The sequence below is a fragment of the Theropithecus gelada genome, chromosome 14 (assembly GCF_003255815.1).
Source record: "Theropithecus gelada isolate Dixy chromosome 14, Tgel_1.0, whole genome shotgun sequence".
In the NCBI taxonomy this organism is placed as follows: domain Eukaryota; kingdom Metazoa; phylum Chordata; class Mammalia; order Primates; family Cercopithecidae; genus Theropithecus; species Theropithecus gelada.
Genome location: NC_037682.1, coordinates 64552364 through 64576453, shown reverse-complemented (window position 1 = coordinate 64576453; position 24090 = coordinate 64552364). Strand labels below are relative to the sequence as shown.

Below are 24090 nucleotides of genomic sequence, written 5' to 3'. Positions count from 1 at the left end.
AAAGGACTCTGTGTGGAAGTTAAAGATCCAGTAATGATGGCACCTAGGTTTGAATTAGAGCTCTGATCTTCTCCTGTCATCCCTGCAGCCTCCTTATTTCTAACCCTGGACAGTGTTCCAGGACTGTCAGAACATTCTTACTACTGCCCTTATCCTGACATGCCAGGGTGGGACGAGAGAGGCTTGTGGGATATCCCCCACCTGGGGTAGGAGTCTCTCTGAGGCCTCCCTGGCTGGCTGTTTCCACTCTGCACAGTCCTAGGAGAGAGAGCTCATCCCCTCCGCCCTTGGGGCTACCCTATTCCTAGGGGGATACTTCTGTCTGAGAGAAGGTCCTTGCTCAGGTTCTGCTGAGAATCTGCATCTCCTGATGCCCCTGTGGGTCCCAGCTATGCCTTGGGGGCCACAGAGCATAGATGCCCCTACAGCAGGGATTCCCAGCTGTTAGGAACAGGGCCATGCAACAGGAGGTGAGCATCGGGCAAGTGAACATTACTGCCTGAGCTCTGCCTCCTGTTAGGTCAGCAGCGGCATTAGATTCTCCTAAGAGTGTGAACCCTACTGTGAACTGTGCAAGCGAGGGATCTAGGTTGTGTGCTTCTTATGAGAATCTAATGTCTGAAGATCTGAGGTTTTACAGTTTCATCCCAAAACCATCCCTCCATCCATGGAAAAATTATTGTCCGCAAAACTGGTCCCTGGCACCAAAAAGATTGGGGACTGCTGCCCTGCAAGATGGGCAGCAGAGACATGGTTCCAAGCCTGGTGGTCTAGCCTGAGCTCCCACAGCTACCCCCCACCGCAACCCCAGTGTCTTCAGCCTCTTCCTGCCCCTTGCATTTCCTGAGGTTGTCTGAATAGGCTTGGCTGCCATGGCAGGAGCAGAGCCGATAGAACAGGACCTCATCTCCTTCTCTTTGCATTTTGTGCCTCTTGTAATGCATCCCGGGCTCCTGCTAACCCTGTGGGAAACGCTGTCTCTTCTCTCCTTTGCCCTCTTCTGTGATCACATCCTCACCTCTGAGCCTCTCCGCCCGTCCAGTCAATCCCCCTTGGTTCTGGGATGCTATCTCCCTGGCCCCCTACCTCTAGGAGTGCTTAGAACCCTTGCCGTGGGCAGAAGGGAGGGAGGATGGCTGAGGCACCTGGAAAGGCAGCTGTGGATCCCTGGGCATGGAAGGAAGGAGGCAGAAGAGCTCGAAAAAGGGATGAGATCTAATGTTCCCTAAGGAACCAGGCTTAGTGCTGGCCCCTCACATACTGAGACATGGAATCCTTACTACTGTTCTCTGAGGAAGAGGGCTGTCCCCACTTCCAGGTGAGAAAACAGGCTTTGTGTGACTTGCCCAAGGCCATCTGTAAGTGTAGACTGGGACTCGCACCCAGGTTTCTTAGTGTGGAAACACAAGCTTATATTCCTGGAAGTCTCAGACTTGAGGACTCAGCAGGGAGGGGTGCTCAGCACAGAGTAGGTGGTGCTCTCCACACCCCAGTGACAGCCAACACCTCTGGCCTGGCAGAGGCCCTGAGCAGATGTGGGCTGGTTACCACGGGGTTATCAATTCTGGCATTTGTTGGTTTATGCGGCAGTAGGACAGAATATTTGAAATTGGAACAATCTCAGGTGATTCAGCAGGATACATGGCCACTTGTGCCTTATCCTGGGGGTCTCCTCTTATTAAAAACCCTGAGGCACCTGGAAAAGGCACATGCTAGAAAGATCTTGGTCCCAGCACAGATCGTTAAGCATCAAGAGTAAACTTCGTTGTCTGCCTGTGGCCCCGTGCCTTGGAGATACTGGAAACATGAGCTGTCCGATTAGAAATGAAGTCCTTGGGCCAGGTGCAGTGGCTCATGCCTGTAATCCCAGCACTTTGAGAGGCCGAGGTGGGAGGATTGCTTGAGTCCAGGAGTTTGAGACCAGCCTGGACAACATGGTGAAACCCTGTCTCTATAAAAATTAGCTGGACATGGTGGTACATGCCTGCAGTCCCAGCTACTCAGGAGGCTGAAGTGGGAGAATGGCTTGATCGCGTGAGGTGGGGTTGCAGTAAGCTGAGATTGCACCACTACACTCCAACTTGGGGGATTCATTCTCAAAAGGAGATTGCATTGACTGACATCCTTCCCTCCCAAGAGCCCCTTTTGCAGACTTCCTGTCTCAGCCACCCTTACATCACACATGTGCCATGCACATCAGACCCCAGGGAATCGGAGGCCTGAGGGTTGTGTTTTCATTCTTGGAGCCACAGCCTGGTTTGAATACCTTGATTCCTGCAGTTGTCTCTGCGCCTGACTGGGCCTGTCCTGTCCACCCTCGACTCACTTAACTGCTTGCTTCTAGTTCTGTTCCCCTCCCACCCACAGCCTGACTTCTTCCAAACCCACAGCCTGTTTTCCATCCCCTCAGCCCAATTCCTCCTGTACCTGGAGTCCAGTTTCCCCCACATCCTTCCTCCCTCATGCCCAGAGCCTTGTGTTTACCGTGCCTGCAGCCGAATCTCTTTTACAGCCTCTATCTCAAGTCTTTCCATTTCTGCCATCAGCTGTCTTCCAGTTTGCAGGCCAATTGCTAGTGCTCCCAGCCTTGCTTCTTCTGTATGTGCATACAGGTTTCTTCCTTGTATTCCCCCACATCTTGTTTCTTCCATGTCCGAAGCCTGATTTCCTTCCGCCTGCCTAATTTCCTCCCTGTCTGCGACCCTGATTGTCCCATGCCTGCAGCCCAGTTGGTACCAGGCCCTCCTGGGCACATGCCCATAATCAGGTTAGGTGCTGTCTATAGAAGACATGAGGCTTTCCAATCAGCAGGTATCGGGGTGAAAGCAGAGTGAAAAGTCCTTACTAAGGCCCTCCTAAGCCACACCCCCTGTGAGAGCACAGAGGTCTCCTCCAGTCCCTAGGCAGCCCATCCTTTTGTGATATCACAGGAAGTCCATCAATTCCCAAAACTTCCCTCTCCCCTGGTTGTCCCTTCTCTGGCCCCTGCTGAGGAGCCATGCCTGGAGGTGGCTGGCAGCAATGGTGGGGAACGGGGGGGGGTGTAGCTCAGTCTTTGACCCCCAGTTTTGGTTGTAAGTGAATCCCCCTCCCGTGCCATTCACCCTGGTGCCCCTGTGGGCTCCAGGGGTGCTTGGTAGGGGTAGGGCATCAAGCAAGTGGCTCCCAGAGCAGGAGGAAGCCTCATTAGCTTGACCTTCCTTGGGGGTCATTGCCCCCATCCCTCTGCCTCCGAGCCAGCCTGCTCCTTCCAAGCCCAGACCCATATGCAGAGGTGGGGGCCAGAGGTGAACATTTTGGCAATCTGGTGCCCCTCCCCAGTACATTGGTCTCTCGCTTCCTGACCTAGACCATTGGGAAGTTCTTCCTGTGGTCTATTGAATAGCTGTTCTGCTTAAGCTTGAGTCATTAGCCTTCTTGTGGAACCAAAGAGCTAGTAACTGCTGGTCCCTCAAGCCTTCTGTTCACACGGTCAACCCTGGAGCCTCCATGGGGCAGGGAGGGCTGAGAAATGAATAATCTGAGACGAACATAGACACGAGCAGCCAACCAAGGCTCTCTGATCACACCTGCTTGTTCCAGCTTGGTGCTGGGGGAGGATGTGCAGTTCTCCTTCCACATACAATCTGATTCAGGCTGATGCTTCAAGTCCTCCAGTTTGCAGGGCATCAGGGTGGTGCTGGGATTTGCTGTTATAGGTGTCCCAGTTGGGACGGCTGCCTCAGAGACTGAGGGTTGACTGTCTGATACTTCTGCGGGGAGACAGGCCTTGGGGGCCTAGGGCTGGGAGGTTGGTTGAGCTGGATTGTGAACAGGGAGGGCTTTAAAAGGAAGGCTTCTTGGAGGAGGTGCTCTGTGCTGGGATGCAAAGAGGGCTGGGGAGTGGGAAGAGGGAGGTGCCCAGTCGGGAGAGCAGCCCCAGTGCCCTTTCTGCAGACTAAAGTGCCCTCTTCTCCTCACCCTACCCCAGAGTCACCGGCCTGAGAAGGAGTGGCCCGTCAAGAGTCTCAGAGTCTACCTGGGAGTGAAGAAGAAACTCAGGCCACCCACCTGGTAAGCTGGGACTGGGCAGATAGGCCTGCTGCTGGGGCCTGTGGGGGCTCAGAACTGATGGGGGAGGCATAGCTGGGGTTTTTAATTTGACAGAGGTCAGTACAGGGGCTCTGATGGTGTGGTCCCCAGACCAGCAGCATCACCTGGACACACTTTCAACACAAATTCTCGGCCAAGTGCAATGGCTCGTATCTGTAATCTCGTTTCTTGGGGAAGCCAAGTCAGGCGGATTGCTCGAACCCAGGAGTTCGAAACCAGCCTGGGCAACATGGTGAGACCCTGTCTCTGCAAAAAGAATACAAAAATTAACTGGGTTTGGTGGCGCGCTACTCAGGAGGCTGAGGCGGGAGGATCACTTGAGCCCGGGAGTTTGAGTCTGCAGTGATCTGTGGTCACGACACTGCACTCCAGCCTGGGCGACAGAGTGAGAGTGAGACCCTATCTCAAAAAAAAAAAGAAAAGAAAAGAAAAGAAAAAGGAAACACAAATTCTCAGGTGTCACCCCATTCCTACTGAACCACAGATTCTGAGGGTGGGGCTGGGGCTTAGGGGTGGCAAGGGCCTGGAAGGCTGGTGGGGGCTGAGAGAGGAAGAGGCCAGGACGTGTCACTCTTGTGAGAAGGCTCTGAACTCTGGCTCTGGCTGTGGCTTCTGGGTTCTGTCCTGGGAACCGGGGCGTTGAGCCTCTATGACCTGTCAAACACCCCACTCTCTCCCCTCTTCCTCTGCAGCTGGGGCTTCACAGTGGTGCATGAAACAGAGAAACATGAGAAACAGCAGTGGTGAGTGAGCGCCTCATCCTGAGACCCCAGGCTGAGGAAAGTTGGTGGCACATCGCCCTTGATTGGGTCCCTCATCACTGCCCAGATCTGTGTCCACTAGCAGACCCTGGGCTGGGGAGGCAGACACGGTGTTCCCTGCTCAGTCAGGCCTTTGGCATCATGCAGGTCTGTGTCCCACCCTGCAGGTACCTCTGCTGTGACACACAGATGGAGCTCCGGGAGTGGTTTGCTACCTTCCTGTTCGTGCAGGTACCAGGTGCAGAGTGTGGGGTGTGGGGTGGGTCCCTGGAGGCTTCCATTATGGAGAATGGGGACATTGGCTTCTGTGCTATTCAGCCCACCCCTTGCTTCAAGGAGATTTTGAGTTGCTTTTAATTGATTTGCTAGTTTATTCAATAAACCCTTCCTAGCACCTACTGTTAGTCTAGCTCCAAGCCAGGGATGCTAGGGACAGACAGGACACAGACCCTGCCCTTGGGGCACCCCTTATGTGAACAGGAAAACAGACCCAGAAGTGGCCAGTTATAGCCCAGTGTGATCAGTGCTGTGGTGGCAGTGGAGAGCCTAGGGGATCTGAGTTTTAGGAAATGTGGGAGAATTCAAGCAAAGAGGGGAATGGCTTCTAGGCAGAGGGAATGGTTTAGGCAAAGGTCCAGAGATATGCAAGAGAAGCACAGATTGTTAAAGTGGAATGTGAGGGGAGAAGCCAGGAGTGCTGGAAGTCAACACAGGAAAGGGAGTGAGAAGCAGAATCTCAAAGAGCCTTGTAGGCCATGCCAGGGAAACTTAACTCGACACAGAGGTCAGTGGGGAACCACTGGTGGGGGGTGGGGGTGGCATTTAGGCAGAGTGTGGTGCAGGCTTGAGTCTGCGAGGGCTCACTCTGGGTGCAGCGTCAGAAAGAGGGACGGAGGGTAGAGCCCAGAGGTGAGCAGGCCAGTGAGGCAGTGGCTGTGGTAGCCCAGGCAGAGACATGATGGGGATGACTCCTGAGCCAGAGCAGGGCCAGAGGCTGGGTTAGACTTAAAACAGATGAGTTAAGACAAAGAGTTTTTAAAGTGAGAGCTCATAAGTGTTTAGGGAAAAGGGAAACAAAATGACCAGGGTGCTGGGCTGAGTTCTTTCTTAGAGCTGTGTTCTTTTAGCCCTGAGTTTCATGGTAAGCAAAGCCTAAAGGGAAACAGTGGATTCTGTAGTTCCTGGTTCCTAAGACGGGGCACAGCCATGTTCCTCTAAGAGAAATGTTTTCTTGGTTCTTGGAGGGGTTTGTGGATCTGGAGATTGGAGTTAACTAACAGAACTGGCCGTGTTTTGCCAGAGATGCAGTCATGTTCTCCCCACAGCTGCTTCTCGTATCGGCTGGGATCAAAGCTGAGGGCGTCATCTCAGATCACAGCTGGAGGCATTTCTGGGAAGGGTGGGCAGATCTGCGGCTGAATGTCTGGGTGAGCTGAAGCTGAGCCCAGCCCCTTCCACTCTCTGCTCCCCAGCACGACGGCCTGGTGTGGCCCTCAGAACCCTCACGTGTGTCCCGGGCGGTGCCTGAGGTCCGGCTGGGCAGCGTGTCACTGATCCCCCTTCGAGGTAGTGAAAATGAAATGCGCCGGAGTGTGGCTGCCTTCACCGCGGACCCTCTCTCTGTGAGTGGCTCTCCGTGTCTTTGGGCAGGGGACTGGGGGCCTGGCTGGGTGCCTGCCTTCTACTCCACAGTAGATGATTGCCCTGATTGCCCTCCCCTATTGCCCTCCGGCCCCCTCCGTCCAGCCTCAGTGGGCCCTCATAGGCCCCTTTGGTTCACACCATTCAAAGGAGCCCCCTCTGCCTGGCCCTGGGAGCTGGGAGTCCCCTCTGCCTGGCCCTGGGAGCTGGGACTCCCCTCTGCCTGGCCCTGGGAGCTGGGAGTCTCCTCTGCCTGGCCCTGGGAGCTGGGACTCCCTTCTGCCTGGCCCTGGGAGCTGGGAGTCCCCTCTGCCTGGCCCTGGGAGCTGGGAGCCTGGCTGACTGGAGTGCTCCCTGCTGGACTGGAGTGCTCCCCGCTGGCAGTGGAGAGTGGCTGCAGCAGCTTCAGCGGGGCGCCAACCCCTCTGGTCCTTCACAAAATATCTGTGGGCCTGTTCCCCTCCTGCAGCTCCTGCGCAACGTTTGAGCACAGGAGCCCATCCTTGGCTCTAGGATTCCACCGCTGGAAGCCTGTTCAGACACCCCTTATGCTCCAAGGCCTGGTGTGAGCCAGTAAGGGGTGCTTGGGAAACTGCACCCCACACCCCACATCCTCCATCCTGACTGCAGCATGGGGTTCCCCGGCAGGGGTGGGAGGCAGCAGGGTCAGCCTGGGCGGGAACCTCTCCCAACTCTGTTCAGGTGTTCAGACCTCTTAGCCCAACCTGCTCACCCCCGCCGGGTTCACTGTCCCTGTGTTGCTGGAGAGATGGGCATAAGTCAGGAACTTGGGAGGATCACCACCCTTTCAGGGGCATGAGGCCCTGGGGCCTCCGCCGGAAGGGAGCCCCCTGGTACCCCCAGCAAACTCCAGAACAGCTGAAAGCGGGTGCTCTAGAGGAGCACTCAGCTCAGGGGGAGGGAGCTTTTGGCTGAGCTTCTACAGGGCTGAGACCTGCGCTTTGGGGACTTCAGCCTCCCTTCCAGTATGGGCTGACTGGGGGGTCCAGACTACCTGATGCCCCTTCCCCCATTTGGGGTTTTTTGATAACATAAACATATCTGTATATTTTACCCTATGGTGCTGAGACCTGTGATTGGTTAAAGCGATTGGGCGTCGTGGGGTAGGAGGGACAGGAGGTTGGGAAGCCCAGGGGTGAGTGCCTAGTGCCTGAAGCTGAGAACCTAGGCCTTGCTTTCTCCAGGCCCTGAGTTATTCAGATGACCCACTTCCCCAAGCAGAGCCCTGGCCTGTCTCCATGCCTTCCCCATTGTACTATTGTGCAGTCAGGCTGGAAATGCCGGTCCTTTCCTGTCCAGCACTGACTCTGGCTGGACATGAGCCCCTGTCCTGCTGCAGTCCCAGCTGGGGCCTGGGTGTAGTATGTCAGTGACTCAGGCCTGGTACCCTTGCAGCAACCCCCTGCTGGAGACGCAAGGTCAGAGCCACAGGAGCCTGAGCAAATTAGGAAGAAGCACCTTCGGGTCACCTGTGGCCCCAGTGCCTACCCCTCCAGAGGTGGGGCCTGTCATGCCTTATGGGGCTGCCCTCGCTGGGCACTGCCTGGCCATCTCCTCCAAGACTAGGCCCTGGCCTGCAGGGGAGATAATGAACTGCTCAGAGATGGGTTTGGGACTCCCTGGGGAGGTGCCAGACACCACATTCCTGCCTCTCCCTAGAGCCTCATTACCACCCACTCTTCGGGGGCTCAGCGGGCGGACAGGCTGACTTCCCGTCCTTACCCTCAGCCAGTGGGGCTGGGAAGAGTGGGTGGGGATGGGCCACGTGACCTCCGACTCAGACATCCAGCTCTGGGGAGCCTGGGGTCCAGTGGAAGACTTGGGGAGCTGGACTTCAGGTTCCCTCTCGCTGTCTCAGGAATTGGAGGTATATGGCAGGAGACTGGAACCGGTTCCCTGAGTCCTGCTGACCTGTTTCACAGGCTGGGGCCAAGCCCCTTGAGTCTCCCAGATCCACAGGTCGCTCTGGCCAGATCCACAGGTCGATGTCTGACCCTTCTGCCTCCAGCCAGGATAGGGCTAGTGGACCCCCTTATCCAAGTGCCCCGGGGGCCGGAATCTGCTCCTGGATCCGACCTTGCACTGCCCAGCCAGCCCTGAGGCCCACCCAAGTGGGTGAGACTGGAGGCACCCCCTGCTCTGCTACGGCCACTGCCCCAGCTCAGGGCGCTGGCTGCAGTCCTGTGCTGGGCCACAAGGTGGCAGCCACGGACCACTCATCATTGCTGGAATCAAAGCAGGGTCTGGAGGATGCGCTGATGGTGCTCCTGGAACAGGCCTTTCTCTGCTGGGGTGTGAAGCGGGACCCAGTTCTGTTTTAGACCCTCAGGCTGGTGACATTCTGAAAGGCAGCACCATACAGGAATGTGCTTTGGAGTCCTGGGCTCTGGGAACCAGGAAGAGGAGGGAACAGCCTTCTACCAAGTACCTGCTATGAATCGGCCCCTGTGCCTCCTGCACTGTCTGCTCTTGGCAAGGGCGAGCTAGGCCCAGAGAAGGGAGGCAACTTTCCCAAGGTCACACCATGCTCATGAAGCAGGCCTGAGGTCCATTCCCACTGCCCTACTTTGGTGGGGTCTCCCTCTTTGACTCCCCACCTGATTCCAACCCTTTTCTCCTCTTACAAATGGCCTGAGGCAGGGGGTCTGAACTGCCAGGAGTTAGTGATGGCTTAAAGTGCTTTCCCTCTGGTAGGGGGTAGGGGTGACATCCCAACAGGAGTCTCAGGGCCTCAACCAGAATGAAATATGCCTGTGACAATAGTACTGGATGGGGTTAGGGGCAGGAGGCTCTGCTGGTCCTTGCCACAAGGATTCCTAAAAATGGGGCCTGTTGGGACCCTGGATGGTTTGCTCATTCACATACTATTTGAGGTCGGGTTGCTAGGGATGAGTTGAAGACCCCAGACCTGGACCTGCAGTGGGGCCAGGAGTAGCTCTTGGAAAGGGAGGGGTTTCCTGGACAAGGAGGTGCTCCTGAGCCAGCCTCGAAGACCTGAGGCCTTGCCAGATATGGTTGGAGTAGAGGTTAAAATACTGAAATACTGGGGGAGGAGGACAGGGCTTCAAGGACCAACCCGAATCCAGGCCTAGCCCCCTGGGAATACGGGGTGCCTGGCGAGGGAAGACCAAGGCACTTCAGAGCCTGGATGGTGAGGGCATTGCAGGTGGAGGGCAGGCCAAGGGCAGAGGGGAGAGGGGCAAGGAGGTGGGGTGGGATGTGTGCCTCTCTCCTGCCTCCTTCCAGCACAACCTTCCTACCCTGCAGGGTTCTGAGGAGTCCTGGGGCCTCTGGAGAAGGAAATCAGTGGGGCGGGGAAGGGCGGGAGCTGGGACTTCTTTCCTGGCCCGTGCTCTGGTGGCCTCCAAGCCGCCTGCCCATGGCCCGCTGTCTTGGAAAGCACGCATGTGGGTGCCAGTGCTCCTGTTCACAAGCTGTGTGACTTTGCCTGAATTACTTAGGTCTCTGATCCTCAATGTTGTCATCTGTACTTTGCGGGTATTGATAGTAGCTACCCCCTAGTGGTTTGGGGAATTAAATGAACTAGTAAGTGTGAAATGTCTAGCACTACCCCTTGCTAATCCCCTTCTTCCCAAATGTCTGAGAAGATATCATGGCATATTCTAGTCCCAATATATTTGCACTCAACAAGCACTTGTTGAACACTGACTGCATGCAGAGCTTTACTGAACACCAAGGGGGAGCAGATGAGTGAGTGGTGTGGAGGAAGGTGGAGACCTCCTGGTGGGGGATATTATCAGGAAAGATTGGAGGAGGTGAGTCTGGAAGGAGAGGCAGTTCTCCGCAGGTGGAGGAGAGGAAGTGGTCTGAGCACAAGACAAGGGGATGTGACCCTGCAGTGAGCGGCCTGCTGTGGCTGGGGCACAGTGCCCCATAGCACCCTAGGGCCTGTCCCCCATACCCCTGCCTCTGAGATATGAGATATGACCACATCCCAGTCCAGTGGGTTCCTTGGAATCATCCCCCATCAGAACAAGGAACGGTTCCTATTCTCTTAGCCAGCTCTGTGACCTAAGTGACCCTGACCCTGCTCTGGGGACCGTCTCTCACATAAGTGCAGTGGCCTGAACCTCCCAGCCCTTCCTCCAGTATGACACCTCCTTCAGGAAGCTCTTCTGGGTTGCTCTTCCATCCCTCTGTGCCTACTTAAGGTATGTGTATGTGCCCAGGTCACCACACCTAGTCAGGGATTTCCCTGGTCAGCCAGGGTTGGCCCAGCCATAGCATGTCCCTTCTCCCATACCACTTCCAGCCTATGGAAATTTCCATACTTTCTCTGCCCTGGTTACAGCTCCTACTGCTGTATTTATCACCCTGGAGACACAGTGGCACAGGCGCACACATGCCACACACACACTCAGGCCTGCACACGCGTGTCTGCACACCTCAGCCTGCTTCTCCAGATCTGTGACTGCATGCTGCGCACACACACACACACGGCACGTGGATGAACACACACACACACACGGCACGTGGATGAACACCCACCCACACAGAGCTCTCTAGGAAAATTGCTCTCTCTCCCTCCTGCTCCTCCTCCTCCACCCTGTCCTCCCACCACTACCCACTTCCAAACGCTGAGACCAAAGAGATGGGCCGGACGGTGCCTCCCACCACTTGTCAGCCTGGGACGCCCTCCTCCCTTTGTGACTGTGGCATGCCCTCCTCCCCCTGCCCGTCTGCCTCCCCAGCTCTCCCTGCCTCCCCATCACCCTGCCACCTCCCTGCGTTCCTGTGTATCTGCCCTCCACACAAGTCATTCTGAGGCCTCTTTGTTACTCTTTCAACTCTGAAGTGGAAACTGCTGCTCCCAGCTCTCCTGAGAGGCTCAGGATGGGGACCTCATAGGGCTGATGGAGGCATAGGGACAAGTGAAAGGGACCTCAGGTCCCGAATCTCCTCAGCTCCTGTCACCTTCAGTCCCTCCTGTTGGGTTAGGGGAGGGCTGTGTGCCTGGCACCATGGAGACCAGTGTCATGGCAACACAGTTCGGGTGGGCACAGCTTCCTCCTCCTGGGGGGTGGGGTCAAGAGGAGGAGGTGCCGAGGAAGTGGGCCTTGTGCTGGTGCCCACCACGGCTGCCTCCAGCTCACCATTCCCAGGACAGCCCACCCCCACCCGCCCAGACAACTTTGCTTGCCACTGCAGCTTCCACTGCCACAAGTCACTGATCCCATTTGGGAAATCCTCTCTCAAACACTAGCTCCAGAGCTGGGCGCCAGAGAGGGCAGGGGCTTGTCCCAGGTCACACAGCAAGTCTGGCCAAGCTCCTGACTCTCAGACTCGTTTTCTCCTCTGGTCTCCTACTTTCCACCCAGAAGGAGGGTACTGGGGGCAGAGGGGTCAGTCCAATCTCAGTTCCCACCACCATCTCCAGCCAGCCCTTAGAGTTGGCAGTGGGATTGAAGATGCAAGTGATAGTGCCGAGAAACCATCATGGGGCGCCCACCACCTGCTGTGCCAAGGCTTTGCATGTGTCATCCCATTTTATTCTAAGACCCAGGAGGAGGATGACTGGTAAGTGGAGTAGCTAGGACAGGAACACAGTTCCCTCTCAGATGGGGCAGGCGAGCCAAGGCTAGTGTGTATTGCTGTCTCCATCAGACGCTCTTTTAAAAGAATGGCAAAGCTTTTAATCCCATTTTTATTACTGGAAAGGGTGTAGGGGCAGGATCTGGGGCATAGCCTGGGTCTGGCCTTAGGGTTTCTAGAAACCAGGTTATATTTTTCTAAGAAGATAGAGAACAGAGCCTTCCTAGTGTGACCTAGGGAAGACCTTTCTTGCAGTGCAGCAGTGCAGACCAACTTGGAATCCCCAGGTCAGGCTGGAGTCTAGGGACAGAGGGCAGGAGACCCCTGCCTCCTGGGCCCAGCCTCAACTTGTCTCCTGACCTTCATGGAGTCACGTTGCAACTGCCTCCCTCTTGGCTTATGTAATAATTCAAATATAGCAGCTGCCTTCATCCCACAGAGTCACACCCCCTCCATCCCCCCTCAGGTGCGGGGAGTTATGGGGGAAGAGGTGGTTCAGGGCTGAGTGGGAGGTTCAGGGCCTCCTGGCAAGGAAGATCCTAGTGTGCTGGATTGGAGGGTGGTGGTGGTGAGGGGGCTGGTGCTGAGACCCCAAGAAGAGCAGAGCCTTCCCTAGAATATGAAGCCACAGGGGCCACTTCTGCCCTGACCCATCTCTGCTGGAATTCCACATTCCTGGGGGCCCTCCCCAGAGTCACAAGCTATACGCACAGCCTTCTTTTGTGGGCTGCTGTCCCAACTGGAGGAGGAAGGAGAGGTGGAAGAGTGTGAAGAGGGGGAAGTAGTCCAATGGGGCAATGGCCACCGTCTTCGGTCCTAGGCTCGGCCTTGCCCTTCATTCACTAGGTTGCCCGGGCACCCCTCTGACCTCAGTTTTCCCATCTGCACAATGAGGGATTAGATTCACTGGCTGTAGCATCTCATGCTCCCTGATTTACAACCCTGGAGATGATCTCAACCTGAGGCTGAAGGCACTTTCAAGTGTCTGGCCCAGCCCCGTTCCATCTGACTTCCCTCTCCCTTTTCTCTGCCATCCCTCCTAGACCAGTGCAGCCACCTCCACCCGCAGGACAAGGGAGGCAGGAGAGGGCCCTGGACTCAGCTGGGGCTGGGCAGCCTCAGGCGGCCTCTCCCTTCCCTGAACTCGCCATCTGTTCCAGACCCCCAGCCCCCTGCCTAGCAGCCATGGGGAGGTCACTGCTCTCACCTGGGGTCACCCCTTCCTCACTGGACAGCTCTGACAGATATCCTGGAACCTGCAGTGGATCCTTCATGCCCCAACCTGAATCCCAAAGTCACCTTCCTGAGGTGTTGAAGAAGCTGCTCCACTTTAGAACTACTGTAGAGGCTGTGGTGGCCTTTCATTCCTTTATCAGCAGAAGCTTTGTCACTTGTGTGGTGGGGGCCATGCTTAGTATGAGAATGCAGAGACCCATGCCAGGCCCTTCCCAAGGACTTGGTGCTCCTTCAGCCATTGTCATCAGAGCCACAGAGGGGAGCTTCCTGGCAGAGGAGGAGTAGGGAGAAGCTGTGGGATGGCTCTCTGAGCTCCCCACTCCACCCCTTCCCCATGCCTGGGCTCCCATTGCAAAGACCCAGATGTGGGCTTATTCTGTCCCCTAGCCACAGGGAGTCACCCAAGGGTGTTCAGACCAACCCTTCATGAAAGCCATGTTCCACCAATTACCAGCCTTTCCCTGGAGAGCTGAGGGTTGTCTCACACTGGGTAGCCTCAGCCTGCCCTGGGGTTGGGGGGTGCTCACAGAGCAGTAAGTGTCACTGCCTGCATCCCCACACACCTGTGGTCTCTTGTCTGCAAGACACACATGCCCCTCCGTGCCCTTGAGCTGAGCTCTGTTGTGCACCACCCCATTTCCATCAGCCTCCTTTCTGACTTTCCTCCGCCAACATTTCCTGCTTGGGCCTGTTGGAGGCTGCCCAAAGGCTGTGGACTAGGGCCGAGGTAAATAGGACTTTGGCTTGTCTTTTGAGGAAACAGGATCCCGTAGAAGAAATGAGATGAGCCTGAGCGGGGGTTGGGGGGTGACAGCCGGTGGTGAGACAGCCAGTGGCAAGACATTAGGGAAGGGAAAGGTCACCAAGGGTCTCTAGCCCAGAACCCAGTGCCCCCTCCTGCCTACCTGTCCTTGTGGATGGGAGGCAGCGTGTGTGCTGACTGGCCGAGCAATGGTGGGCCAGGATTTGGGATGGACAGAGAAAAGGAAGAGGAGGGGGAAGTCTGCCTGGGACGAGAAACACTGTACAAAGTCGAGGAGAAACCAGTGTGTGCTTAGGGACCAGACCTGGCCCCACCTGGAGCAGAGGGTGGTGAAGTCAGTCAGGGCTGGATCACAAGAGACCTCAAATGCCAGGCTGAGGAGCTTGGCCTTGATCAGGAGGGCACTGGGGAGCCCTGCAAAGGTTTTGAGAGGGAATTCCATTACCAGATAGATGTCTTGAGGCCAGCCTGGCCAACATGGTGAAACCCTGTCTCTACTTAAAAAAATACAAAAATTAGCTGCTCCTAGGTGCAAGGCGGAGGTGGAGTAGAGAGGTTGACCTGGGATAGGGGCTGGAGCATGACCAGGGGAGGGGGAAGGAAGCAGGGGATGGGGATGGAGGGAGTGGACGGATGTGAGAGAATCTGCTGTCCTTTGGGACAGACGATACAGGAAGTGTAGGAGAGGAATGGGGCAAGGTGACTTTGAAGTGTCCAGCTCGGAGATTAGAAGTTTGCTAATGCCTTTGGGAGGCCGAGGCAGGCAGATCACGAGGTCAGGAGTTCAAGACTAGCCTGGCCAATATGGTGAAACCCCGTCTCTACTAAAAATACAAAAATTAGCCGGGTGTGGTGCGGGTGCCTGTAGTCCCAGCTACTTAGGAGGCTGAGGCAGGAGAATTGCTTGAACCCGGAAGGCAGAGGTTGCAGTGAGCCCACATCGTGCCACTGCACTCCGGCCTGGGTGACAGAGAATCCATCTCAAAAACAAAACAAAACAAAAACCCAAAAGACAAAAAAACTAAGAAGTTTGTTGATGTCTTTAATAGGGAAAAAAGGTGTATTGGATGTTCAGTATTTGAATATGAGGGACCTACGGGTTGTTCCCAGAGGAGATGTCCAAGAGGCAGTCTGGACACCTGAAGCTCCAGGGAGAGGGATGGGCGGCAGGGGACACCCGGAGTTGTTGGTATGCTGGGAGAAGGCTGCATGCTCCGTGGGAGTGGGGTGGAGAATGAGGACAGGACCGCCGTCCTGCGAGGAGCATCCATATTGAGGGGGCGAGGATAGGGTGCACCAGTGAGGGAGACAGAGGAGGGGCCGTCTGGAAGGTGGGAGGGAAACAGCCGCACAGGACGGGGCGGAGGCGGGCGCTGAGAAGAAGCCTCCTTCTTCGATAAAGAGGTAGCTGAAGCCTGTGGAGCCTGCAGTCCTCTCAACGCTATGGGGGCAGCGCGGAGGCCGGATTCCAGAACTGCATCCTCCCATCGTTTTGGGCAGCCACCTTGCCTCCCAGGAGCATCCTTCCTCCTATCCCACCTCCAGTTCCCCAGCTAACAAAAAACGGTGTATCTTGACCCCCGGCGGGGCGGCGGGGCGGCGGGGGCGGGCCGGGCCTGCGAACACGGCTCAGCACCCTGGAGAGCGGCCGGTGGCCGGGGCGGGGCCTGCGGTGGGGGCGGGGGTGCGCCTTCTGAGCACTCGTGCCTTTGGCTCTGGCTGGGAGCGGTCTTGCAGGCAGACAGTTGGTGGAGGAGGGAAGAACAGTCTTGGATTGTCTCCAGCTCTCTCCCCTTTATGCACCTCCCCCATCCCGGCACTGGCCTACAGGAGCCCCTGTCCCAGCATTTGGGGCTATTACTCTCCTGGCTCCATCAATTCGACGACTTCAGGGAATGAGATGGGAGGAGAGGGACAACTATTTACTGGGAGCTTTTCAGACATTCCCGAAACCTCACAACCTTTTGAGCTTGGAATTTGTGACCCCATATTTCAGATGAGGAAACTAAATTGAAGTTCAGGAAGGGGAAATACCTTGCCCAGGCATGTGGCAGAGCTGGCATTTGAATTCCACCTGCTGGGCTCTAAGTCCTGAGTGCCCATTAGCCCTTCTGAGTCCTGAATCTTGCATTTTGTTCCTGCAGACTCTCCAATTCTGGGTCACTGTGGAGTCTAGTGTGGCAGTGGGATGGGGAGGAGACCTTCCCTTCCACCTACTTGCTTGAGTGTATTCCCAGGAGATTTCTGAAGATGGGGCCACCACCATTGTTTTTAGAGTGGGAAGGCAGAAAGGAAGCTGAGGGCCAGGTGAGACCTCCTGACACCTGCACCCACCCACGCCCAGGAGGCACCCTCCTTTGAATTCTTCTGACCCAGCTTCTTGTTGCCAGGTTCCTCCAGCCCCTGAGCAGGTTTCCAGGACATGAAGGGGAGCTGTGAGGGACCAGGACTGGCCATGGTCCAGGACTGCAGCTTCCTGAGCCCAGAGAATGCCTTCCTAGCTGTCAGGAATGGAGCAGCGAGGCCCCAGTGATAGGTGAGGCAGAGAAGCACGACATGAGTTCTGGGCTGGCTCAGCTGGCTTACAACCAGCCTGGGCCTCGTTCCCTTTGAGAAAATGGTTTGCCCAGAGTTCAGAGATCTAAACTTCTATAATGCCTTCTGGGGCCACAGTGGGAAGCAAAGACTCCTCACATTTTCTTTCCTGACACTTCCCAGACCACAAGACAATGGTTTTCTGCAGCACCCAGCCTGGATAGGCCGTATACACAAGCTCAGTCATTTCTGACCTTGCCCCCTCCACCATGCATCCCCGTGTTCTTCAGCATGGGTCAGGTTTCTCTTCAGCCTCAGGGACTTCTCTGCTTGAAGCCTGTTGTGTGGGTGGGGGGTATTTTCCCCACAGCTCAGAGAGATGCAGTTGCTGTGGAGGGTTTGCTCTAGCTCCTCTACCCTGGAATATACCCTGTTCTGCCTTTAAAGACCCAGCTTGGACCCTCTCTTCCAGAAATGCTTGCCAACCCTCCCCAACTGGGTCAGGGGTCCCTCTGGGCTTCACAGACTCTGTGCTTCTTTCTGTCACAGCCTGCAAGTCTCCCCTCCCCATTCCCCAGCCTGAGTGCTTCTCTGAGACAAGGGATAGTGTGAGCCATGGGCTCAACCACTGGTAGGCCAATGAATAAGTAAGTTCATGGTGAAGCCAGGATCCAGATCCCCATTTCCTGCTTCAAGGTGTGGAGCTCTTTCTCCTGCACACAATAGCAGCTCTGCTGTGACAACTCCCTATCCGTCCTAGGCCCTAAAATGCCTCTATTTCACTAGGTTATAGCTTTATCCTAGGGAGTCCTCTTTGGAAGCAGGGTGGGGGTGCAGCAGGCCTTCCCTGGTACCTATAGTCTGTGGGCAGGGAAGGCCATGTGGGGCAGGTTGTGGCCTAGGTCTCCACAGATCCTGGTAGAAGTCCATGCTCACACATCAGCTCCAAGTCCCAGCTAAGTCAAGCCACCAAGAGGTGGGCCCTGTGATAAGGCTCTGAGTCCAAAGGCCATCAGTAAAGCCCCCTAAGTCTTCCGTGGACCCAGCTCCAGGCCGGGATGCACCCTAGGACATGATACACACCGGGTGAGGGAGCCCAGAGGAAAGGGCGGCTAGCTGTGCATGGAGGCCTGATCTCTCAGACTCAGGGAGGGCACAAGCGTGTCACCTCATCCTGAAGGCTTCTGTAGTGGGGCAGCAGAGGGTCTGGGTCTGCTGCCCCTGGAGTCCCCAGCCCCATCGTAGCCCATGAGGATTGTAAATCCCTCATCCTCTCCCCTCTCTCCTCCTCTGTCAGCCACTCCCCTCTCCCCCTACCCAGCTCTCTTTCTATTTCTGCCTCTGATTTTTTTTTTCCTTTTCTGTCTTTGTTCCTCTGTGTATGTGTCTTTCCCTATGCCTCTCTGATCCCTTTGTACTTCCATCTTGATCTCTCTGAGGCTCTGATCCCTCTCTCCTCTCCTTCTTCATGTGTTACTGTCCCCCTTCCTGTCTGTGTTTATCTCAGTCTCTCTGTGTGTGAGTCTTTTTTCCTCTCTCCCAGTCAGACTCTCTCTACCCCTCCCTCTCTCCCTCTCTGTCTGGGCCTCTCTCTGTTCCTCCTCCCTCCTCCCTCCCCCTTCTGCATTATCAGACCTGCTCCAACCTCCTCCCAGAGCCAGCCGAGCAGCAGAGGCAGTGGCAGCGGGAGAGGTGGGAGCAGCGGGGCAGCAGAGCTGGATTGGGGTATTGAGTCCAGGCTGAGTCGGGGGCAGCCCACTGCTCTCGGTCCCTGTGCCTGCTGGGGGTGCCCTGCCCGGAACTCCAGGCAGTGGGGACAGGGCGAGGTGCCACCTTAGTCTGGCTGGGGAAGCGGACGATGAGGAGTGATGGGGCAGGCATGTGGCCACTCCATCCTCTGCAGGAGCCAGCAGTACCCGGCAGCGCGACCAGCTGAGCCGTGAGTATAGTGAGGGGCTGGGGTGGTGAGCGGCTGTGAGAGGTGCCACAGACAGGGTCCTGGGAGTCCCTCCAAGGAGCTGGATTTGGCATGGAGCTGAGCCACGTGGAAGGATCGATCCTGCTCCTGGGCACCCCTCCTCCCCGCGTTGCCAGACTGCAGCCTGGGGTGGGGGCAGGTTACCTCTGAACAGGATGAGGGTGCCTAATGTTGACCTAGTAGGTGATGAGGCTGGGGTCCCATGGAAGGGGCTGCTGGTTGGAGGAGGGGCTGATAATAAACCTGAACCATCTCTACAAGGGCTGAGAGTATATGTGGGGAGGGGGAGGTCTGCCAAGGAGTTGGGAGGAGCTCTCGGGGCTGCAATAGGCTGGTTCAGGACCCCGGAGAGGGAGAGTGTCTTGGCCCACCAAGGCTATGTGTGTGTGAAGGAAGTGGGGAGGGGGAAAGATGGAGCAAATATGAATAAGAGTGGCCCTGGAGCAAGAGAGGGTCAGAGGTAACCACCTTCCATGGAATTGGGAATTGGGGTTCAGGGACACCACTTTATGAAACTTTACCCCAAAGCATCTGTCCCAGGATAGGGTTCTACGGAGCCAGACAGAATGAGGTGCCAGCCTCGTGTGTGTCCATGTGCAGGGGGGTGCATGTGCAAGTGAGTGAGGGGCTCCATGGAGACACCCCTCTACTAAAGACTGCTGAGGTGGCAGGCAGGGTGTGTGTGTGTGTGTGTGTGTGTGTGTGTGTACACATGTGGAGTGTAAGGGACATGTTGGGTGTAGAAGGGCCTGTAGAGCTCTAGGGTACCTTGATGGTTGGATGCAAAGCAGCCTGTCAGAGTTTGTGATCATCCCTGTGTGACTGAGAGTTTATTTGCACGTGTCTGAGTGTGAGTGCAGGTTGGTCTGCATACGTATGTAGGTATGTCTATTAGGTTGCATTTGTATGTTATGTGTGTTGTGTCTGCAAAATAGAGTGAATCAGTGTGCATTTGTATCTGTTCCATGTGCATTCATGTGTGTGTATTTGTTAGTCTGTGAATAATAGCATTGCTGTGTGTGGAGGTGGATATGGCTGTGTGCGTATAAGTATTCTGGTGTGGGTGTGTGATCATGGTGCTAGTGTGTATATTGGTGCTTCTGTGGCTGGTGTGTGTGTGTGTCTATATGTGTGTGTTCATCTGAGTATGTGTGGGTGTCTGTTTCCTTCCCCCTGGCAATTGATACAGCTGGGACACCATGGCCCACTGAAGCAGGGCAGGGAGGGGCTGAATGTATGACCACCTCTTTGAACTCAGGACAATTCATTCTACACCCTGTGGGAGAGATGCAGAAAAGAAATAGGCAATAATGACTCTGCCCTCTGGGGCTTCCTAAGCTTCATAGACATAAAATAGCTTGAGAATAATTAAGCAGTAGAGATCCACGTCATGCTAACAGGTGGGGGTGGGGTGGGAACTGCATAAGCAAAGGCCCTGGGCTGGGCTAGGCACGTCCTGGAGCAGTGAAGATGCTGTACAGAGTAGGGGCAGGCAGGAGCCACATTCTGTAGAACTTTGAGATCCAGGACTCTTAGACTTTATCCAGAGAGCCCTGGGGAGCCCAGGAAGGTTTTATATAGGGGAGAGACATGATCAGATTTGGGTTCTAGAAACCTGCCATGGGTCAGGCATGATGGCTCATGCCTGTAATCCCATCACTTTGGGAAGCAGAGGCAGGTGGATCACTTGAGGCCAGGAGTTCAAGACGAGCCTGGCCAACACGGTGAAACCCCGTCTCTACTAGAAATACAATAAAATTAGCTGGGTGTGGTGGTGTGCACCTGTAGTCCCAGCTACTTAGAAGGCTGAGGCATGAGAATCGCTTGAACTTGGGAGGTGGAGGTTGCAGTGAGCTGAGATTGCTTTACTGCACTTCATCCTGGGGGTGACAGAGTCAGACTCTGTCTCAAAAAAAGAAAAAAATAAAAAAGGAAAAGAAAGAAACCTACCTCGGTGGCATTGTCTGGTTGAGAAAGAGGTGGAGCCAGGAGGCTAGAGTGGAGGCCAACCAATACAGGGGTCAGTGAGTTCTGGGGCTTTATGAGAACTTGGGAAAGGCTGAATAGATGAGGATAGGGAAGAGAGTGTCTAGGTGGCTCAGGCTTGGACTAGGGTGGGGGGTATAGTGCAGACACCTCAGTAAGTCAGGATCTCATGAGGGAAAAGGCTCTTGGAAGGCTCAGGAAAGCTGGGCGTGGGTGGACTGAGGTAGTGGGAGAGATCTTTATAGGGTTTCTAGCTAGGATGCAGAGGGTCGGAGATCATGGAGCTGTCTCTTGCCAGACAGGGAAACTGAAACTATGGCTTCATTACCGTCCTCTGGCTGCAAGGCTGGGGCTCAACCTCTTCATCAGACCTGACCATCAGTATCATTCTCCTTCAGGCCCTGCCCAGAACCTCTTGGTTGCTGAGCTTGGTCAGCTCAGTGAGGGTTAATTGTCTTTATGCTCCCTGCACCACCACCCCCCCGCAGTCATTCCCCTTGCCCACCAAGCAGCTCCTGCCACTCTTCCTGCTTCCCACTCCAGCCTCCTGTCTCCAGGGACTGCTGATGGCTTGGCTGGGATCTAGCCAAATGGTGGGGGGGGGGCGGGGGTGGGAAAAGCTCCCAGCAGTCCTCTACCCCTAGGTCTTAATGGACTGGGAGTCTCACCCTCGGTCATGCTGCTGTCAGGCCAGGCCTGCGCTCCCCGGGCTTCTGCTGCTTGGGCCTGTGAAATCTCCCAACTCAGCATGATTCCATTCCTGCATTCATTCATTCAACCACTCAACAGGAACTCCTCAGTAGCTGCTTGGTGCCCACTTGTCACTGGGGACACGGAGCAAACACTGACTGAGTCCCTGTTCTCAGGGAGTGCCCAGTCTGATGAAGGAGAAATAAGTGGAAATTCGCAACCCCACAGGGTGAGCAGTGCTGTGTAGGAGGTGGGGAGCCCACAGCAAGCAAGCCCGGGCTTCAGAGGAAGAGACATTTGAGCCAGACCTTGATGGATGGGTAAGAATTGCACAGGCAGGGAAGAGCAGAGGGAACAGTTTGTGAAGGTGGGTAGGAAGGGCACAGGGCTAGGCACCTGACTCAGTGCACCCTCCAGGTGGGAGGAGACAGTAAGGGCATTTGGGTCATTTTCTAGCAGTTGTTTTACTACTTTCTACGGCTTGCCCTGCAGATCTATCCAGCCTGCTGTTTTTCATACCCCTAGACATGGGATGTTCATCTCTTCCTTCCTGGGCAGCCCTTCCCTTGTGGTGGTTATATCTGCCCTGGGTCTTCTCTGCAGGGCCCAGTAACTCCAGGCTACCCAGCCTGGCCTTATGTCCTTTCTCCATCCTGTGTTACTGTCCCCTGAAGTAGGGCCAGGCTGGGGCACAATGATCCAGGAGTGGCAAGAACACATCTAGGCAGAGAGTGGGAGAAATGGGCAGCCTTTATTAACAAAAAACTGAGATGGGTGCAGGCCCTGACTCCTCTCCAAAAATAATGATAAAGAAACAGGCATGGCCAAATAAGGGAGTGAGGACAGACAGCAGGAAGAACTTCCTACCAATGCAGAAGGGCTGTGAGTCTCTTGGCTTCATGAGAGTGGGCTGTGCGTGTGAAAGGGAAGGTCTCAGAGGACAAGAGGGGGAATTGGAGGCAGAGGCACTCTCAGCCTCTGACTCTCCCATAGGTGAGTGAGTAAAGTCATCCAGGGAGAGGGAACTGGGGATGGGGAGCTGAGAGAGACAGGGGAGGGGATCGGGCCTCATCATTCATTCATTCAGCAGCCGTTCACTGGCCCTACCAAACATGACCCCCTGGGTGCAGATGGACAGAGCCAGTGACCACGTGGATGGAAGCTCTGAGTCTTTCCTACCTGTGCCAGTGTCACAGGAAGATATTTAGGAGGAGGGGCCACTGGGGCTGGCCTTACAAGGAAGAGGCACTTCAGGCTGAATTGAAGGACAGCACCAGGAAGGAACACCATGTGCAAAGGCCTCAAGGTGAGGCGAGCACGATTTTGTTTACTCAGCACTATAGGAGTTCAGAGTGGCCTAGGCAAGAAGTGCCAGGCTGGGGGGAAGCCCTGGGCAGTGGTGGAGCAGAAGAGGAGTAGGGAATTGAGGCTAGACTGTAGGAAGCACTTTTTTCCATGAAGGTGTCTCCAACAGGCTTGATGTGTAGGTATTATTGTAAGTTTTCAACTTCTTGGTCTCTCCTGACCAGGGCCTGCTGAAGGGCCCAGCCTTGCTTGAGAAAGGGGTGTTCAGCGAACAAAAGAGACCCTGGAAATGAGAGAGAAGCAGTGGCTGAAGAATGTGGGCCCCTTCCAGTAAGTGGCATGCAAACAAATGTAAAGTAATATGCAAATCAGCTGGCTAGGGCTTGGCAGCTTTGGTTGGAAGAAATGAGCCATCACCCCTTCTTATGCTGGCCTCGCACCCCCTCGGCCCCAGCCTCCAGGACAGCCAGAACAGCCTTGTCTGCTCCTTGGAATGCCCTAGCTTTTCTGAGCCACAAGATTGTGGCCTCCAGGGTGGGGGCCATGGGCTCCCTGTCAGCACCCTCATCCTCCCGAGAAGTCGATATATTTAGTAACAGGAATGTTTTCACACATTTATCTGCTATTGTTCAGCTGCTTGCTCCCTGGGAAAGGCCAGGTCCCCAGTGACGTGACCCACTTCTTGAAGTCCCTGAAGCCACCCTTCTCACTGCCCCCCCACCCCCGCCGAAAAACAGGAGGCAACTGGGGCTTGGTGCAGCAGAAGAGATTTGAGTCAAATATCTAGGAGGACTTCCCAACAGTGTAGTTGCTGAGATGTGTGGCCCGGATTTCTGGGCTTTCATTCTTTGGATGGTTGCCTTGGGCACAGAGAAGGCTTTGAAGATAGAGCAGAGAAGGTGGCAGACAGGCTTATGCTCAAATTTCAGCATACTGAAAGATGTACTGTTACTCTGTAGCTGTGTGGTCCTGGGCAAATTACTTAACTACTCTGAACCTTGTGTGAATAGTGGGTTGGAGATAATTATCCTTTCTGGGCAGGATGATTGTGAAGAATCCGGAAGTGCAGAGCTTAGTCCCTGGCATGCAGCAGGTGCTCACAAAGGTTAGCTACTGTCATTATGAACCACCCACGATCAGCCCAGCTGCACTTTCAGAGAGATTTAGTGGGGCCTGAAGTGGGAGAGACCAGAGCTAGGAGCCCAGGGCTGTCATCGTGTGGGAGGGACCAGGAGGCCTGAAACAGAGCTGTGGTTGTGGCTATGGCGAGAAGCACAAAGCTCTGTGGGAGGGACCAAGGTATCTCAGAGAAGTGTGGCTACCTCATTAGGTTGTCTGAGACCAATCCCCAGATAATACAATGGAAGAAAGGGCTTGGTGAAGAAGGGGTTAAGTCTGTGGCCACGCCCATGCAGTCTGTGAGCCATTCTGGGAGCTGTAGTCTGTTGTTAAATTGCAGTAAGCATAGTTTGTATTGCCTCTTTTGATCCAAATCCACACCCCGCTGCCAGGGCTGGCTGAGGGCTGGC

The 24090-nt window shown here is 55.3% G+C and overlaps 2 protein-coding genes across 8 annotated transcripts in view; both read left to right on the top strand.

Annotated features, from left to right (window-relative positions):
* ARAP1 (ArfGAP with RhoGAP domain, ankyrin repeat and PH domain 1) overlaps positions 1 to 7573 on the top strand; it is a 68861-nt gene extending 61288 nt beyond the window's left edge. For 4 of the 6 annotated variants that reach the window (XM_025356947.1, XM_025356946.1, XM_025356952.1 and 1 more), the window contains 5 exons: positions 3971 to 4053; positions 4785 to 4835; positions 5021 to 5084; positions 6326 to 6475; positions 6964 to 7573. In XM_025356947.1, the coding sequence (XP_025212732.1) occupies positions 3971 to 4053; positions 4785 to 4835; positions 5021 to 5084; positions 6326 to 6475; positions 6964 to 6981 (366 nt within the window). In that variant the 3' untranslated portion in view covers positions 6982 to 7573. The remainder of the gene's footprint in view (positions 1 to 3970; positions 4054 to 4784; positions 4836 to 5020; positions 5085 to 6325; positions 6476 to 6963) is intronic. The other 2 variants (XM_025356949.1, XM_025356951.1) reach the window with 1 other exon arrangement.
* A 10207-nt stretch (positions 7574 to 17780) lies between these two features.
* Positions 17781 to 24090, top strand: part of PDE2A (phosphodiesterase 2A) — a 100244-nt gene continuing 93934 nt past the window's right edge. Inside the window, exon 1 of one of the 2 annotated variants that reach the window (XM_025356775.1) lies at positions 17781 to 18541. In XM_025356775.1, the coding sequence (XP_025212560.1) occupies positions 18471 to 18541 (71 nt within the window). In that variant the 5' untranslated portion in view covers positions 17781 to 18470. Of the gene's footprint in view, positions 18542 to 23611; positions 23667 to 24090 lie in introns of those variants that run through there. The other variant, XM_025356776.1, reaches the window with a different exon arrangement.